General features: G+C 34.6%; 1 protein-coding gene across 1 annotated transcript in view; it reads right to left on the bottom strand.

Moving 5' to 3' along the window:
• The window catches only part of CNTN5 (contactin 5), a 435777-nt gene that overhangs the window by 220995 nt on the left and 197625 nt on the right, over positions 1-17157 (bottom strand). The window contains exons 10-11 of the mRNA XM_047754347.1: positions 16912-17041; positions 15289-15439 (exon numbers count right to left, since the gene is read on the bottom strand). Of these exons, the coding sequence (XP_047610303.1) occupies positions 15289-15439; positions 16912-17041 (281 nt within the window). The remainder of the gene's footprint in view (positions 1-15288; positions 15440-16911; positions 17042-17157) is intronic.

Here is a 17157-nt window from a genome sequence, read left to right as displayed (position 1 = left end):
TTATAGATACTAGTTGGGTTTGTTACCATAGAGCCACAACAAGAACTCCCTAGTCATGCACTTCTAGACACCAGGAAACTAAATAGGGGTGTGCACTAGATGGTTCCAAACACATTATGAATACTAACTAAATAAAGAAAAGCGAGAGTTCTAGATGTTTTATATTTGCTTAACTTCACTAATTTGAAAATATATTTACCAAAAGGGATTTAAACAAAAATTGTTTTCCAAATAGAAGACTTGACACATACTAAGATTTCTATTTATGCAAGGTGAACAATACATTTTTATAAAAGTATGTTGTCAAACACAGAGTCGAACTATGAGTATTTTCATATTTCATTTGTCTCTCCTCTGGCCCTCCACCCCCTCTCCATCTCTCTCTCTCTCTCTCTGTCTCTCTTTAGTGTGGATCCTGGGAAAGCTGGAATTGAAGGACACCACTTGTCAAGAGAAGTACATCAGAACCCAGAACACCATACCACCTTACCTTCCTCCCAACTCACCATGGAATCTTTATTCCAATGACTAGGAGAATAATTCCAATTCAAACATTTCATAAAACTAAATTTAAATTTTAAAGTGTTTAAAAATAGACTGACTCTTGGAGTTCCCATTGTGGCAAAGTGGATTAAAGATCCAGCATTGCCATAGCTGTGGTGTGGGTTGCAGCTGCAGTTCAGGAAAACCAAAGTATGTCTGATTTCATGTACACAAAAGGATTTGACACAAGTTATGAATAAATTGCATAACTAGAGCTTACTGATACAAACTAGGAGAGTAAAACTCTGTCCAGTTCACCCCGTTTGAGGGGAAATGCTAATCCTGAACAGCCGTGTTTCTTAAACCTGCTTGCTCGTGAGAATCAACTATGTCCTAATAAAAGCTCTAGATCATGAGACCCACTCTGGTTCTACTGCATCAGAATTTCCAGAGGAAGTGGTCTGTTCTTCTGCATCCCTAGTAAGATTCATGTAGAATCCTTATGACTGAACCACTTTGGGGAAAAAAATTGTTGAGGAATGATCATGACAACATAATTGTGCCCCCAAACTTAATTTACAGTTGCACAGACTGTAGAAAGAATGAGAAAACCCAGACTTGTTTTACTATCTATACTTTCCCAAAAGGTATAATTTAAATAGAGGTGTTCAATTGAAAGCCTGCCACTTTCAGGAGTCATCACCAAACACAAGCTATAGTCTGGAAAAAAACTGAGGGAACACAGGGCTGCCAATAGCCAGAATGAACCGGGGGAAGAAAAGAGCCATTACTATTCTCCTAGGAATTACTGTGGGCTTTGGTTAAACCTCGTAGTGCCACAAATCAAATGGGACTCAATTCAAAGATGGTCACTGGGTGAAAAGGAGGCAGATACTGACATCGCTGCTAAAGAGGCTCACATACATACAAATGACCCATAAAACAAGACAGAAGGATGGGACTGAGCCTTGTCCTTCAGACTTAAGTGTGGACACCAAGAACTCTGCCTGATGGAAAAAGTCAGAATGAGTGTGGGCCATAATGCCATTTACAGCCCAAATGGTAAGGAACACACTTGTTCCAGTTTCATTTTGAGCCTCAGGTCCCTAACCAACTTCAAGAAAAAGAAAGCTGGAAATCACTGCATTAAAATCTTGATGCACAGGTGCATGCATGCATATTGGCCCCCTATCCCCACCTCCCAGCATACATATACACTCACAGAGGACAATGACATAAAATTTTAAGTGTTGATCTCAGTATGGGGGAAAAACACAGCCCTATTCTACACACATGATTTATACAGAAATAACAGCTCTAATGTGGTATGCCACCCTCTAAATTTTTAAAACAATTTTATAATAGTGTTTAAAACCAGATAGGGACAGTTTGCAGAGCAAAGCTCTATCAAAGTGTTTAGTTAAAATGATTTACTTGTGGGTTTTAAACAGCATTAAGTGGTTTGTGAAAAGTGTTCTGATTTGTGCTTAATACGGATGGTGCTTAAAAGTCTGGGCACCAGAAAGGTACACCCCTGGAGACACATTCACCAGGAAAATGCAGGCCTTAAATACAGCTGGGTGTTTGCTTCCAAGACTGCTTTTCTGAATATTATCGTTTAAGCCACCCACAGAGGATTTGCAGATGCTTCACTGGGTAAATGAGGTAGAGATGAGAAAACTCACACCTCATGGCTGCTGCTTTTAATTCAGAGATAGTTGTGAAAACTGGGTTGACCAGGGAATCAGATTTTAAACTAACAGGAAAGACACTCCCTTGGAAATCCAAGTCCGTTTAGTTAATTTTCTTAAATGAACAAAAGGAACTGACCCTTCTTCTTATAACTTTCTAATTGAATTCTACGCTATTTTAATTTTACCGTATGAGAGACTCCTCAGATCTGTATGCCAATCAAATAAAATGTCATAACACTATCACTTCCTTTATTATAATGTCTTTCTTCAAAGAAATTCAGAGAGTTATATGATGTTACCATCTGAAATCCTCATGATATCCTTAATAATTTAGCTTAGAACTATCATCATCTTCACTCACATTGGGTAAGCTGCATCATGGAGACATAAAAGGTAAGACCTGAAGAGCATTTGGGCACCTGTGTTGTTCCAACAGATTTACTTAAAAGTATTTATTAGTTTCTACACTGCGCAGAGCACCATTCTAGGCTCTAGGGTTACTGAATAAAAGGCAAACACAGCCCCTGGCTCGCAGAGATTTTATTCCAGGGAGGGAGACAGATAACAATTGAGTAAATAGAAAATAACCAAAGGAGAGTATTTCCAAACGTGGTGAGCTGAAGAACACAAGATGAGACGATATGAGAGGATAATAGAGATGGAGATTCTATTATAGATAGGGGGTGAAGAATGCCTCTAAGACCGTAACATTCAGCCCAAGACAAAGCTATCCAGGAGACAAAAATGCTTCTACACTCTGGAGCAACAGTGCTTCAAACTAAGGAAATAGGAGGTGCCATACTGGGGCAGGGATAAGTCTAGTACTTTCACAGACTAGGCAGAAGGACTGTGGGGCTGGACTTTATGATTAAGAGGAAGGGGAGTGAGGAGAGGCGGGGAAAGAAGAAGGCAGCAGTCTGCTCATTACAAGGTCTTGACTTTATGATTAAGAGGAAGGGAAGTGAGGAGAGGCGGGGAAAGAAGAAGGCAGCAGTCTGCTCATTACAAGGTCTCAAGTGACCTGCTGTTAAGTTCTACTTTTATCCTAAATAGGGGACAGTGGTTAAATAATTTCACTCTTCTATAGCTCGACTTCTCTGTCTGTAAAATGGGAAGAATTCAAAAGCCAACTTGAGAGGAATAAATGGGCTAATATATATAATGCCTTCAGACATTCCTGTCCTGCTGGAAACCCATAATAAATGTTATCAGTTATTATTATTATTGCTCAAATCACACAACTAGTAAGTGGTGATGCTCACTTCTATTTAGTTTTTTCTTTAAATAAGAGTTATATCAACAAATAATGAATATATGAAAATTTGGGGTCCAACCAAACATCTAACAAATAGGTAAGTCATTTTTTATGTTTGTTTATTTACTTACCAAGAACTACCATGAAATGAGGGCAAAGATTTCCTAAATACTATTTCAATTCTTAATTTTTTAAGTGAATTTTAAAATGTGTTAAGTCAACCAGGATCTTACAATAGGTGTTAAAGGAAAAGCTTCAAAATATGCATATACAGCTGGCCCCCTGTATCTTCTGGGGTATTCTTGGAAAACTGATCCAGAGTTGGTTGAATCCATGGATGTGGAACCCACAGAAAATGGAAGGTGGATTGTACACACCATTTCATATAAAGAATTTGGTCCTGGAACCAACCCCCCTCTGATACCCAAGGACAACTGTACACAGAATGATCCATTTCAGCAGAGGGACTAGGAGTACAAAAATGAATTTATAGATAAACCATAAATAATTCATATATTTTTCTAGAGAAGCACAGACAATACAATAATAAGATCTTTACTCAGACATTTTCACACTGTTTGCTCTTATTCCATTTCTATTTACTTGGGACATAACACAGATCCCACAACACATAGAAAGCACCTTTAAAAGAAATAACAGCTATAAAGTATTAAGTGATACTGCTTGGGACACAATGGGTGTTTGGTAAATCGTTGTTATTAGTCAGCTCAGTCCAGTGACGCTGCCAGGGTACATTGTGATGAAGAGTACAAAAAGTCTTTAAATTGCTATGGGAAAATTGCAAACTTAAGCCACTTGTTGTCTTTGTATCTGCTTTGCATGGGTTATAAAACAGGAGTTTCTTTCAAAAAACCCTTTGAGAAAATGACACTTAAAATGCTCTTCTAGTATCAGAAAAGAGGGAATAAGCAAGCAGCTTCCAGGGCCTTAGGTATAGTATATTTTGAGAAAAGTGATTATTTATAGAAAAATTATAAATTTTAGCTTAGTATATTTTTTAAAAGTAGAATATTATTAATCCCAGAATGCTATTTGTCCTTCCCTGAACAATTCCAAGACCTCCTATTCAGAAGTCACTTCTTGGATGCCATTGAAAATTTCTCACTCTTTTTGTTTTGGTGTATAGGAATGCAAATTTATTTATGTGCTGTTTTGCACTGAGAAACCCGCTCTAAACAATTCACATATTTTTTTCTATATGTTATTTTGAAGTATGTGTATGATTAAATCTTTTGCTAATAATGAAAGTTTTGATTTTACTTCCCATCCCTCATAATTTTCTTGTCTTTCCTTGCTGGTTGGGACCTCTAAAAAAATGTTGAATTGAAATGGCTACGGCACAATCTCTTGTTTAGTTTCCAGTCTCAAAAGGGGCACTTCTAATATTTTTCCATTCTTTGTTTATTGATTGATTGATATCTTTAAAGGTTCAGAATGTTTCCCCACCTCCCTCTAGGTACTAAGAGATTTCTTTCTTTCTTTTTGCTTTTTAGGGCTGCACTTGCAGCACATGGAGGCTCCCAGGCTAGGGTTCGAATCAGAGCTACATCTACCAGCCTACACCACAGCCACAGCAACATCATATCTGAGCCGCCTCTGCAACCCACACCACAGTTCATGGCAATGCCGGATCCTTGACCGATTGAGCGAGGCTAGGGACCAAACCTGCAACCCCATAGTTCCCAGCTGGATTCATTTCCACTGTGCCAAGATGGGAACTCGAGATTTTTTTTTAAAAATCATAAATATGCATATTTTATCAAATGCTTTCTCTGCTCTATTGAGATGGCCTTATGATTTTTCTTGTTTAATCTTCAATGTGGTAAATTGTATTAACTGATTTTCCTATGCCAAACCAACTTGGTTTCCTATGTGAAACCCAATTTGGTCATGCAGTACATTTTTTAGATTCTGTTGTTTTATATTTGCAAATGCTTTGTTTAGAACTTTTATATCTATGCTAATGAGAGGGACTGATTTGTACTTTTATTTCTCATATTCTCTTTGTCAGTTAGGTTATTTTCTTCCTATTCAATACCATGAAACAGCTATGTAAGATTGGAACACTTATTCTCTGTCTGGTAGAACTTTTTGGTAAAAGGCCTGGGGAGAGAGAGGGGAAGAGAGTGTGTGTATGAAGGTTTTTAACTACTAATATAATCATTAATGGACTATTTTGGATTTTCCAGTTTTTCTTGAGTAAGTTTGGGAAATTATGTTTTATTTCTCCATTTCGTAAAATTATTACTACCTTTGTAATTTGTCTGCAGAATTTATGCTTATGTTTTCAGGTTTTCCCTTAAATTTTTATATCCTCTCTCATGTTCTTAATCACTAGGAATGTGCCATTTTTCTCCATCTTTTAAAAGGACCAATATTTTATCAATCCTTCAACTATATTTGATACTTGTTTATAGTTTAATTTTTGCTTTTATTAATTTCTCATTACTTCCTCTAGTTTCAAGTTCTTTTTCTAACCTAAGATAGATGCTTAACTCTTTCATTTTCAGCTTTCTTCTTTTTTAATATAAGCATTTTAGACATAAATTTCCCTCTCAGGTCTGAAATACAAGGGATATATATTAAATTCTCTTGTGATTCACCTACTTTTTTCTTATAGAATAGTTAAGCTATGTTTTGCATATTTCGAAGCTCATAAGAGATTAAGATTTTTAAATTGTTGCTTGCTTGATTAATCTTTTATTATATAGTGACCACCTTTACACTTCTTCTATAATTTATTTTTATGGTATTTTTATAGCTAATCAAGTCTTTTGGTAATTTAGTATATAACTGGTAAATTCTTCCTACTCTTTAACTTACAAGTTTCCTATTTCCTTATGCTTTAAGTATATCTCTTGTAAACAGATGATTGCTAGATTTTATTTTAGTTCAATATTTATAGTAATTTCTGATGTTTGGGTTTCTTTTAAAAAATTATTTCATTCTTTCTATATGTCCCTCATTTGCTGTAAGTATGTATGTATGTATGTATGTATGTATGTATGTGTGTATGTATGCATGTATATTCACTCCTCTATTCATCATTTGGTCATTTTTTTCTATGCTTGCACCCACACATATGGAAGTTCTTGGATCAGGGATTGAATATGAGCTGCAGCTGTGATCTAGGCCACAGGTTCAGCAACACTAGATCTTTTAACCCACACTGTGCTGGGCTGGGGATTGAGCCCCTGCCTCTGTAAGGAACCCAGCCACTGCCACACTTCTTAACCTACTGTGCCACAGTGGGAACTCCTAATTAATCTTTTTTTTTATTACACTTATTTACTCAATTAGCTTGGAAACTGCACACTTTATTTGAATCCTCTTATTCATGGTACTACAAAATTATATGTGCCTATACTTAGCTAATTCAAAATTAATTAGTACATTCACCTCTTTCCAATAATTAAAGTATCCTGGAACACTTTAACTCCAAATACATTCTGGCTTTGAGTTTTTGATGATTTTCTTATTTTGTGACATTAAAAAATATTATTGTTTATATGGCAATATAAGACAAAAACTGCCTATACATGGATACTTTTGTTACCTTTCATTTTTTGTTGTACCTTGCATGTCCGGGTTCACTTCACGTTGGGGTCAACCTTAACTAAACCTTGAATTCTTACATTTGAATTCTTCGGGTCACCCAGATAGCATACCTTAGGGATAGTGACCGATTACAAAACCTAAGTGGAAGATTTCCTCCCTCCACTCAGAATATGAGACATGAGAGATAATTTTCCTTGTGAATTTTTGAGTTAATTAATATCAAGGTCACTTTTACTCTACACGAGTAGCTATTTGTGAGCCAGTCTTACAGGGGGCATGATTTGGGCACTGTCTTCCCCCTAGGCTTAGCAACATATAAAAATCAAGGTCAGTAAATGCCCTTGAAGTAAAAGCCAGCTTGGGCACATGACTTTACCTCCAGGGTAAGCTCAGATCTTGGCCCTAGAATTTCCTCTTGACTTTCTTGTTAGCTCACTGATAAAAACAAGACATTTAAATAACATTTATTTGTATATTTTATATTTGAGTCATTTTCTATTTTTTTTTTTCTTTTAGGAAGAATGGTGCAATATTTGGGGTATATTTTTGTATTATAGGAAACTTTATAGTTTTAAAAAATTACAGTAAAAGTAAGTGCTCCAAAATAGATGTGAATTGTCTTTCAAAGACTACCCTTTGGCTACTAAATTAAGCAGGGACTTGGTTTGTCTTTCCCAGTTCTCCTCAAGTTGTCCTCAGCTAGTCAATCTTTCCTGCTTATTTACATTTTTACACATAATCTATTTCTTAGCCAAACAATAATATTTACTTTTCATGAAAGTGTGCTAGATTCATGACCATGTTTTTGCAAATTCTGAATTCTCCTCTAAAATACATTCTACATTTATGCTTCAAATCTTATTTAAGGAGTATTTCAAAAGGCAGTTCATCCAACAAGTTTTCCCTCATCTTTCATTCTTTTCCTCTTCATCTTCCATTAACTCTGTTATTTTAGTAGAGAAGCAGACATGCTAAAGATAACATGTGCTTAGGTTATCTTTTACAGAAATGATCTTCAGGTTGTTTTTCTCCTTTTCTTAACTCTCAAAAGTGTTTTTATAAGATGGAGTACACCAATTAGTGGTTTGGATCCAAAGAGAACTGAACTTACTTTCTGACTCTGTAGCTTGCTATGTGTGTGACAGTAGGTATTTCTCTGTGACTCAATTACCTTATTTTAAATGAGGTTAATTATATGTTCCTTACAATGTTACTGTTTTGAGGATTGATATTAAGTAATGCATGTAGCAAAGAGCCAATTCTCAAAAGAGGTAGTTATTTTTATTATCTTAATTATCTTGTTAATAATACCTAAGTGATATCTATTAAGAATTCTGTGTTAATAATTCTATGTTGTTATTATTTTTAGTATCCTGTGTTATAGTTATCGATGTGTTAGTTTTATTGCTCTTTAGACAGGTCCCACCTTGAGGAATGGGATTCTCTCTTGTTTTGGTAAGAATTGACATAGTGGCTTACATTCAGTATATATTGAATAAAGTTTTCTTATCAATAAAATAAATTGATTTAAATAGAATAGTATCTAGGCAATATGGGATTTGGGAAAGAAGTGGAGCTACCATTTACAACTGAAAAGAGAGAGCAATAAAAACAAATTGATATCCTGAAAGCTCTAGATATAACTAAAAACACAGTGGTCATCTTATATTTTCCTATCTATCTATCTATTTATCTATCTAATCTCATAATAATTCTGTTATTTTAGCAGAGAAGCAAACATGCTAAAGATAGCATGTGTCTAGGAAATATTTTAAAGAAATGATCTTCAGGTTGTTTTTCATTTTTGTCAAGGTTATTGTGTCTATGCCCTAATTTGTAACCAGCCTGCTAATTCCCATTATGAATCAACTGCAGTTAAATTAGATCATGATTTATGCAAAAACTGAAAAGAAGTGACTATGTAATTCTCAGAGGAAGTTAAAAATGTCCATCATAAAATACTTTTTTTTCTAAACATCCTGAGAATCTTCTCTCTTCACTATTTTACATTCACTGAAGAGTCACTTGGGGAGGTAGCAGGATCAGTCAGAAGCATGTACTTAGATGCTTGAATTCCCAAGTATTTTAGATGTTGTTTGTATTAAGGACAAATTAAGCTGAAAGTTGTAGTCTGGGGGGCTTTTGGAAGAGAAAAGTCTTTACACAATTAATGATTTGTTCAAGTTGCGCCTATGTGGAGAGTATAACCAGGCAACTTGTGCAGCAATTTATAGTAACTGGGGTAAATGAACCATAATTAGAAGTAGAATTTATGAACTATTTGCTAAACTGGTAATTAGCTAGAGATGCAAAGCCACAAACTGGAGGAGTTCCTAGCACAATGGAGCCAGAATTATTCTGTTGTCATTTACAGCTTAAATTAACTGACTTCTCAGTGTTACCACCACTTGGGAACTGATGTATGTTTTGTTATATTTAACACTTTTTAAAGAAGTGGAAATGAGACAAACTAATAGTGAAATCAGGAAAAAAAATTTTGAAGGTCTTTGAAAAGAAACTTTTAGATTTTCTGTGATCTTAAATTTGGGAAATATTAGGGATACATAATTTGAGCCTTTCTTAATGCATACCTTCTGTCTTTAAATGGATGCCATTAATTTGAATATTTATTATCACTTTTATATTATCTAAATATACTGTTGAAAATGGAATAATTTGAAAATGTGAGAATTCTTTTGATTTTCCATTCCTATTCAACTATTTATCATGGTGTGAGAACATTGTTACTCAATAAATTTGAATTATTTGGAGTGATTCACTGTCTGAGGAAAACTAAGCTTAGAATCAGTGGATAATCCTCACAACAGTGGAGATCTACAAAGGGGAAAATAGTAAAGCACAGCCCAGGAACATCACAATAATGGCATCTTTAGAATTACTGTGTCTACTATTTGACCAATTGATCAATGTGTCACTGAAAGTAAAGGACAAAAAATATTTCTTACAACTGGACTGTCAATCAATACCTATGTGGTCTAGCTTACTATAAAGTAAGATGGATAAAGAAAAAAAATAAAAGCAAGATAAAATTTTGACCACTGTGTCTCTTAGCTTTCAGTTTGGCTTCATCACTTATGTTGGAAGGAAAATTAGATTCAAATTTAGTTCTTTACATGGAAGATTTTCTGAATATTTTTGAGAGAGAGAGAGCAAGTGAACTGTGTGTGTGTGAAAACTGACTATGAAGTTGGTTATGCAAATTTTCAATATAGATAGGGAAGCTGAATCCTTATCAGAAGCGTCATGAACGCTAAGAAGGAATTCCATCACCATGCTCCATGTAGACTGAAATGCAACATCACTGCTAGAAAATCTGATTATTCAGATTATCATAGAATCATTGACTAGCTACCAGACTTGATTTTTAAAGCTCAGCTTCATGACAGATGACCTTGAATAAGTTTCTTAATCTCTTTAAGTTTCAAAATCTGTATGTCAGGGATGACAATATGTAAATCAGAGGCTTGTGAATTGGCACATACTGGGAACTAAGTTGAAAGTTGTCATGAATCATTTATCTAACTTGTTACTAACTACAGCTTCTTCAAAACTGTATCTGCTTGAGCATTTGCAACAGTAAGAAAGAATAAAAAGAGAATACTTTTCAGTTAGAATTTCAAGTGTTATTTGGGCTGAGCAGCATGATACAAGAAAGGGGAGGAAGGAGAAAGGGAAAATTTAAGTAAAGTTTAAAGGTGAGATAATGAAGAGCCTGTTTGGAGGAATTGTGAATCCAGTGTAACTTGAAGATAAAGTACTTTGGAGGGTGGTTTTTGTAGGGGGAGGAAAGAAATGGTTAGAGATACATGAAGAGTGAAAGACAGTTGAACAGTTGATAGCTGAAGGAGGCATAGACTCTGAACTCCACATTGGTAGATACACTGTATATTTTCTTCACAACTCCATTCCTGGCATCAAGCATTATAGTATATAGGTGTTTAGCAGTATTAGAACTATACAAAATTCTTGCTCTTCACTCATTTTGAACTGACAATAATAAAAATTTCATAGAGTTCAACTTAATATGTTACATGGATTAATGAATAAATGTGGAAAAATACACAGAACCTCAAATATACTCATGAATTACTACTGTATTCAGTAGAAGATTGAGCTCAGTAATTTTAGCAGATAGATGACAATGTGCTTAAAGCTATGCTTTGAGATGATTCTTCTGTCAATAGCAGAGAACATAGTTTATATGAGGGGGAGAGTAGAGGGAAATGAAAAACACAATTTAGGATGTTTGGTACTCTAGAGGTTTTAAGTGCCTAATTATAAGAATTGGCAAAAAACAAAACAAAACAAAACAAAACAAAAAAGGAAACCCAGAGAAGAATGGTTAACCATATACTTAAATTATAGAAAAAAATCTAATTTTCTGTTAATTGAAGGTTTGCTCAATTGGTCTGTTGATTGAAAGGACAGTAGAATAAGAGAGGGATCTATTCAAATTGGACTAAAAGTGAATCTCTGAGGCTAATAACATCAATTTTTCTATAAAACATCTCTAAAAGACAAGGGCAAACTATTTGAATTGTTTTAAAAACCAAGCAGATTCTCTCCTTGGAGATGTAAAAACTATAGCAGGATGGATGAGAAGGTTCCTGTTTTTTTATATGTTCAGAGCAAATCTGAACTATTTGAATTATATAATTAGAAACATGTGAATTTAACAAAGTTCCTCCTACAAGTTTTTAGTGTCTACATTAAGTTTACTTACCAGTATATAAATTAGAAACATGGTATATAATAATGAAATACAATTTGTAAAAGATAGGAAAGCACAAAATTAAAATTATCCATAATTTATCTCTTAGAGATAATCTGAACAACTGGGAAGCCCACTGCATATATAGATAGGTAGATAGATGATAGATAGATAGACAGATACATACATACATACATATAAAACTCATTTACTTATATCTCTTTACATAGGCTATGCTTTTTACATTTGTTGTTTTAACTTTTTGTCCCCATATTTATGACTATTATTTAGCCTTTATGCTTTACAGTTTTCTATGCTTTTTACACTTTTCTGTTCCTATGTTCACAGGCCTGGTTTTGTCTATTGGTAATGTTCTTAGTTTCCCTTGGCCCCTTTTAATATTTCTATCAATGCCTGAGTCCCTTCGTCAAACATTGATCTTGACACCAGTCAGCTGCCCAAGTTCACCAAGGCTCCAATGTAGCTCAACTAGATGGAGGCAAGATGGTCATTGATTCCCATACTCTCACTCTCATCCTTATGAGTTTCCAGTTTCTAGGTAAACTGATTCCTGGAGAATATGCAAGAGTCTATACTCCTTCTGATTGCAATAATCCATTGATTTCATTATTTTTACTCTATATCATTATTTACTAATTTTTTTAAAATTTATGAATCACTTCAAATCCTCAGCTTTATGTCTTTTCTCATCCAGTTGATGGATTCATAACCTCCAAACTTATCCTGCATTGGTACTGATGGGGTAGACTAGAGAAATACCTTGCCACCTTAAAGAGTAGCTTCTTAAAGAGTAGCTTCTGTACAGTTGAGGGATTCAAGTCAATTTTTACAGTGAGGCCCAATTTCTTAATTTAATAGTATGGGCACAGAGGTTAGTGGATGATTCTTCATTGGTTTCTTATGTGGATTGAGTTGTGGTTTCAGGGGTCTGGGCTTGAACTGTCATTGATAGTTTCTTAAATGAGCCCATTTTTACTTCAAGGCATGGTTCCTCCTAGAAGTCAAAACTTTGTTCATCTATATTCATTAATTTCCAGTGCTCCTATGGCTTGACACTTTTTTCTCCTTAATGTTTTGCTAACATGTTAAAGAGAAGGTTAATCAGAGGTCATCTTGTGCAGTCAGCTTTTGAAACCAGGAAGTCAGCATCCTAACCCCACCATAATGAATGTAAGGCCATTTCTTCCTCAACCCTTTAAGCTCAGTGGACCTATGGAATTGCAAGTTACCATCCCTGAGTGATAATAAATTGTATATTGTAAGCAGTTCACAGGTATTAAATCTTATGAAGTCAGCTATCAACCTTCTCTTCCCCTAGATAAATATTATTATCTTGAATATTTTACTTCCTTTGAAAGTATAGATTTTAATTTACAAAGGAAGTCAACTGATATATTCTTGATATATGAATGTTCATTTTCCCTCATTATACAATTTCCTATACCCTAAAAAAATAAGATACCTAGGGTCTGTATTGTTTTATGTTCTTAATTTGTAAAAGACATTGTCACAGAGGAAACAACAAAACAGCTTGCTCATTAACAGACACAGCATGTAGATGGAAATAAAGGGGCAGAAACAAGACCCTAATTATACCCATGAATTCCTCTTCTTCCTTAGAAAAAGAAAGAAGACCCTGTTTTCCCCTCTGTAACAGTTTCCTTTAGGGCTTACACTAAGAATATATTTTTCCATATGTCTATGAGTCAGTATGTGAGCCTGATCATTGTTGCCTAATAAACACAACATGAATTCCCACTAGAAGTCAACTAATGGGCACTTCAAGTGCAATTTTCTGTGCTTGTTAAATGAGCAAATTGGAAACTTCACTGTTCTGAATCTCCTTTGGTGAGCAGGGGATTATTACAAGGGATTTTGGACAAGACTTTGCTTAGATTATAGTCCCATAAAAGAAAAATTACACTATAATACTGCCCCTCCATAGGATACTTTTTATATTTTGAGATGCAGGATTTCTTTAACACCCATTTGAATTATAGACCATTATCTCTGTAACTGGTACCCCTCCTGCCTCAGTCTAGAAATGAAAATGAGTACTTATTTCAATAACTGTGAATAATTTAAAAAACATATATGGCATATCCTATGCATTTCCATAAGAGTTTATATATATGCGGATGGAAAGGAAAAAAGATAAATTGTGACTTTACCCAAAATTATGTATTCTTCATTTCAGCTGAGAGTGTCTTTGTCCACAAAAAGTACAGGAAATGAACATGGAATAATGAAGGCTTAATATTTGTGCACTGCTGGAGTGCCTCTGGGTGATTATATTTTAACAAAAGTTAATGGCCAAGTAATGGAAATAATGAGCTGAAGTGAAAATCTAATATGGGTTTGATGAGCAGAACATTCTGAATGAAAGTATACTAGAGGAGAAAATCCGCATGGACTGTTTCATGTCTTAGTATACTCCTGGAGAGAATTAGTTTTAGTATGAAAATGGACATGATTGATAAAGGAACTTAAGTAGACATGTGCTGGTGATCTTTAAAGGCAATGGGGCAAAACCTGGAGATTCCTTAAAATAAAGAAAAAAACAGTTTAAAAATCTTCAAAAAGCTTCTCTATCTCCACTATCACCCCATGGATATTCCTTTACATATATATTCACACAGCCTATCATTCCAATCATGGAACAAGTAACTATTCAGCCTGCTAGAACAGAAACTATCCCAAAGATATTGAAGTAGGAGTAGGTGAGATTGGTGAGAATGACCACGCCAGGAATAGAGGCCAAGAAAAGGAGGTCTGGGGTCTGATGGACAAAAAACATCAATTTAGGGATACAGATATTAGGGATACTAATATTTTGTTAAAGCTAAATTGCCATTTGTAACACCGTATGATAATGATCGGTAAAGTGCGGGACTTTTGAATTTGCCACCCATAAACTATCATGCAGCATTTGATCCTTTCATCATTTTCCCCCACTTGTACTCCTTGGGCTCTATGTAACAAAGCCACATTTTTACACATTAAATAATCCACTGCATATTTCTCATTTGCTTGCTGAGGTGATTCTGTAGCATTTTGCATCAATATGATTGAAAACAAAAAGGTAAATTTAGGCATAAATTTCATTTGGAAGTATTTTGTCATAAAGCGATTATGCAGAAAATGTGGAATACGCTCATCTTATTTTTAATATTAACATTGAAATTAGAACCCAACTTTTAAGAATTATCATAGATAATTTGTTGATACCCAAATCTGCAGACTCAAAATAAAAACCAAAAATAACTTAATGGAACTGTTTACTTTCTTCATAACCTACTGAAATTCCTATGTGGTGGTAAAACACCACAAAAACAAAGAAGTCTGACCATATTGAGACAGCACTTTCTTTTTAAACCACTTGATTCTTTTTTAATCACTATGTAGACAAAAACCATAGTTTAATCAATTAATAAAATATGTCTCACAGTTTTGGCAAGACTCTTTGATACTTTGTGTATATCATCTGCTGTTAAGAGTTTGAATTAATAAGATAGACTTCTAACCTTTTATTTTCTCTAACTGCTTTGTCTCCCTTCTTCCAAGAGATGGTTGGTTTTGGAGAGCCTTGGAGTTTGCACTCTATGACAACTTCTTGGCCTTTGGTAACAATGATTGTTTTCTTCAGTTGATTCAGTGCAAAAGTGGGAGCTGAAGCTATGAAGAAGGAAACATTAGCTCTATCAGAAGCAATAACAATAATCTCTAATGGATGATTCATCAAGACTTTGCAGTTTTATCTTTGGAATACATGTCTAATAAAAATCACAGGATATCTACACATGTAAAGGGCACAAACTTAAATTTCAATTTATTATTCATTAATAAATATCTTATTGGCTGTTCTTTGCATTAGCAGGTGAGTCCATACAATTGTGGGCCCCACTGACAAAGACTGTTTCAAAGAATGACATGCTTTAAATATGATAATCAACTTTAATTGTGAAAGACTAATGAGCACCTTTGGGCAAAAGGTAAAGGAGCTAGACACTGAAAGTCTACTTTGGGATACCTATGAAAAAAATGGAGATTACCTGTAGAGAGGTCAATCCATTGTCATCCATTTCCTATTTATGAGACTTAATGCATATTGTATTTTAATATTATACAAAATTAAATGTAGTTTTTAAATAAATATTTTTAAGAAGTTGAATATTCAAATTTCAATTAAAAAAATTTTTTTTGGTTACGATTATTCACCTAGGATGAACATTTGTTGCTTTTACTAGATTGTTATTAACACAGTTTTGACTAAAAGTTACCAGATAATTCCAATGGGTAGCTGTGGTTGGGAATATTAGACTAAAAGATCACATTACACAGAAATCAAAACAAATTTTTTTTTTGTCTTTTTGGCTCCTGTCTTCTTTTGGGAGATGGTGCATTGAGATCACTGCGTCATTTTCGTTGTATTATAATCACCCCAGATTTCAAACCTTAGAAAATCATGAGAGTGGGGGAAAAGTAAAATGCATTCCAGTACCTAAATATGCTCACTCTGGGTAGCCTATTCCCCTGGGTTGAATTTTTCCTGTAGTAAATAGTGAAGTAGTGATAGAGCCCTGGTTATATTCTCATCAAGGGCATAATCCTATAGACTGCTGGGCCTGACCTTAGGAAGGTTTATATCAACGTGTTAAGAATGATCATGGTTGATGTCCCTTTATGAGAGGGTGCTTTACTTGGGAATCTTGCCTTGTCGAAGACACTTACCTACTGATAGGTAGGAACTGCTTGGGAAAATATTAAGCATTGCTATGGGAGCAGGCAGAGGCTGTTGAAAACCTACGTTCTGATTCCATACCCTTAAGGCATTCTTCCTTGAAAGTTAACATACATTTCCTATATGTTTTTTTTTTTTTTGAAATGCCACAGAAAAGACATTGTGTAAACCTGTTAAGATTACAACTAAAATTAGAGAAAGTCTTCTTAAAAAGTTATGAGACAAACTGTACACAATGTAAACTTGTCTCCTAAAGTTTAAAACAATACAAGTCAGCAAGACATACTATTTCTTTTCAAGCCATAAAAGAGGTTTTTACAATCACATCATAAACTTCCAGTATTGTAAAAATTAGAGCATGAAAAGAAGCAATACATTTTTTCCTATTTACTTAGAAATTGCATACCTAGAATCTTCAGCTCAGCACTTGCATAAATGGCTCCATATTTATTTTCAGCCAAACACTGATACATTCCAGCATCTGACTGATTCACATTGTGGATCATCAATACTCCATTAACCATCTCAATCCTACTCTGTAATGGAATAAAAAAATAGATATAGAAAGTGAACGAATCATACAGATTTTACTGTTACTTTCTCCTAGACCAAGAACAAAAAAGCCTCTGATTAACGCAGTTAAACATTATTT

The sequence above is a fragment of the Phacochoerus africanus genome, chromosome 11 (assembly GCF_016906955.1).
Source record: "Phacochoerus africanus isolate WHEZ1 chromosome 11, ROS_Pafr_v1, whole genome shotgun sequence".
Taxonomy (NCBI): Eukaryota; Metazoa; Chordata; class Mammalia; order Artiodactyla; family Suidae; genus Phacochoerus; species Phacochoerus africanus.
This window is presented reverse-complemented; position numbering and strand designations above follow the sequence as displayed.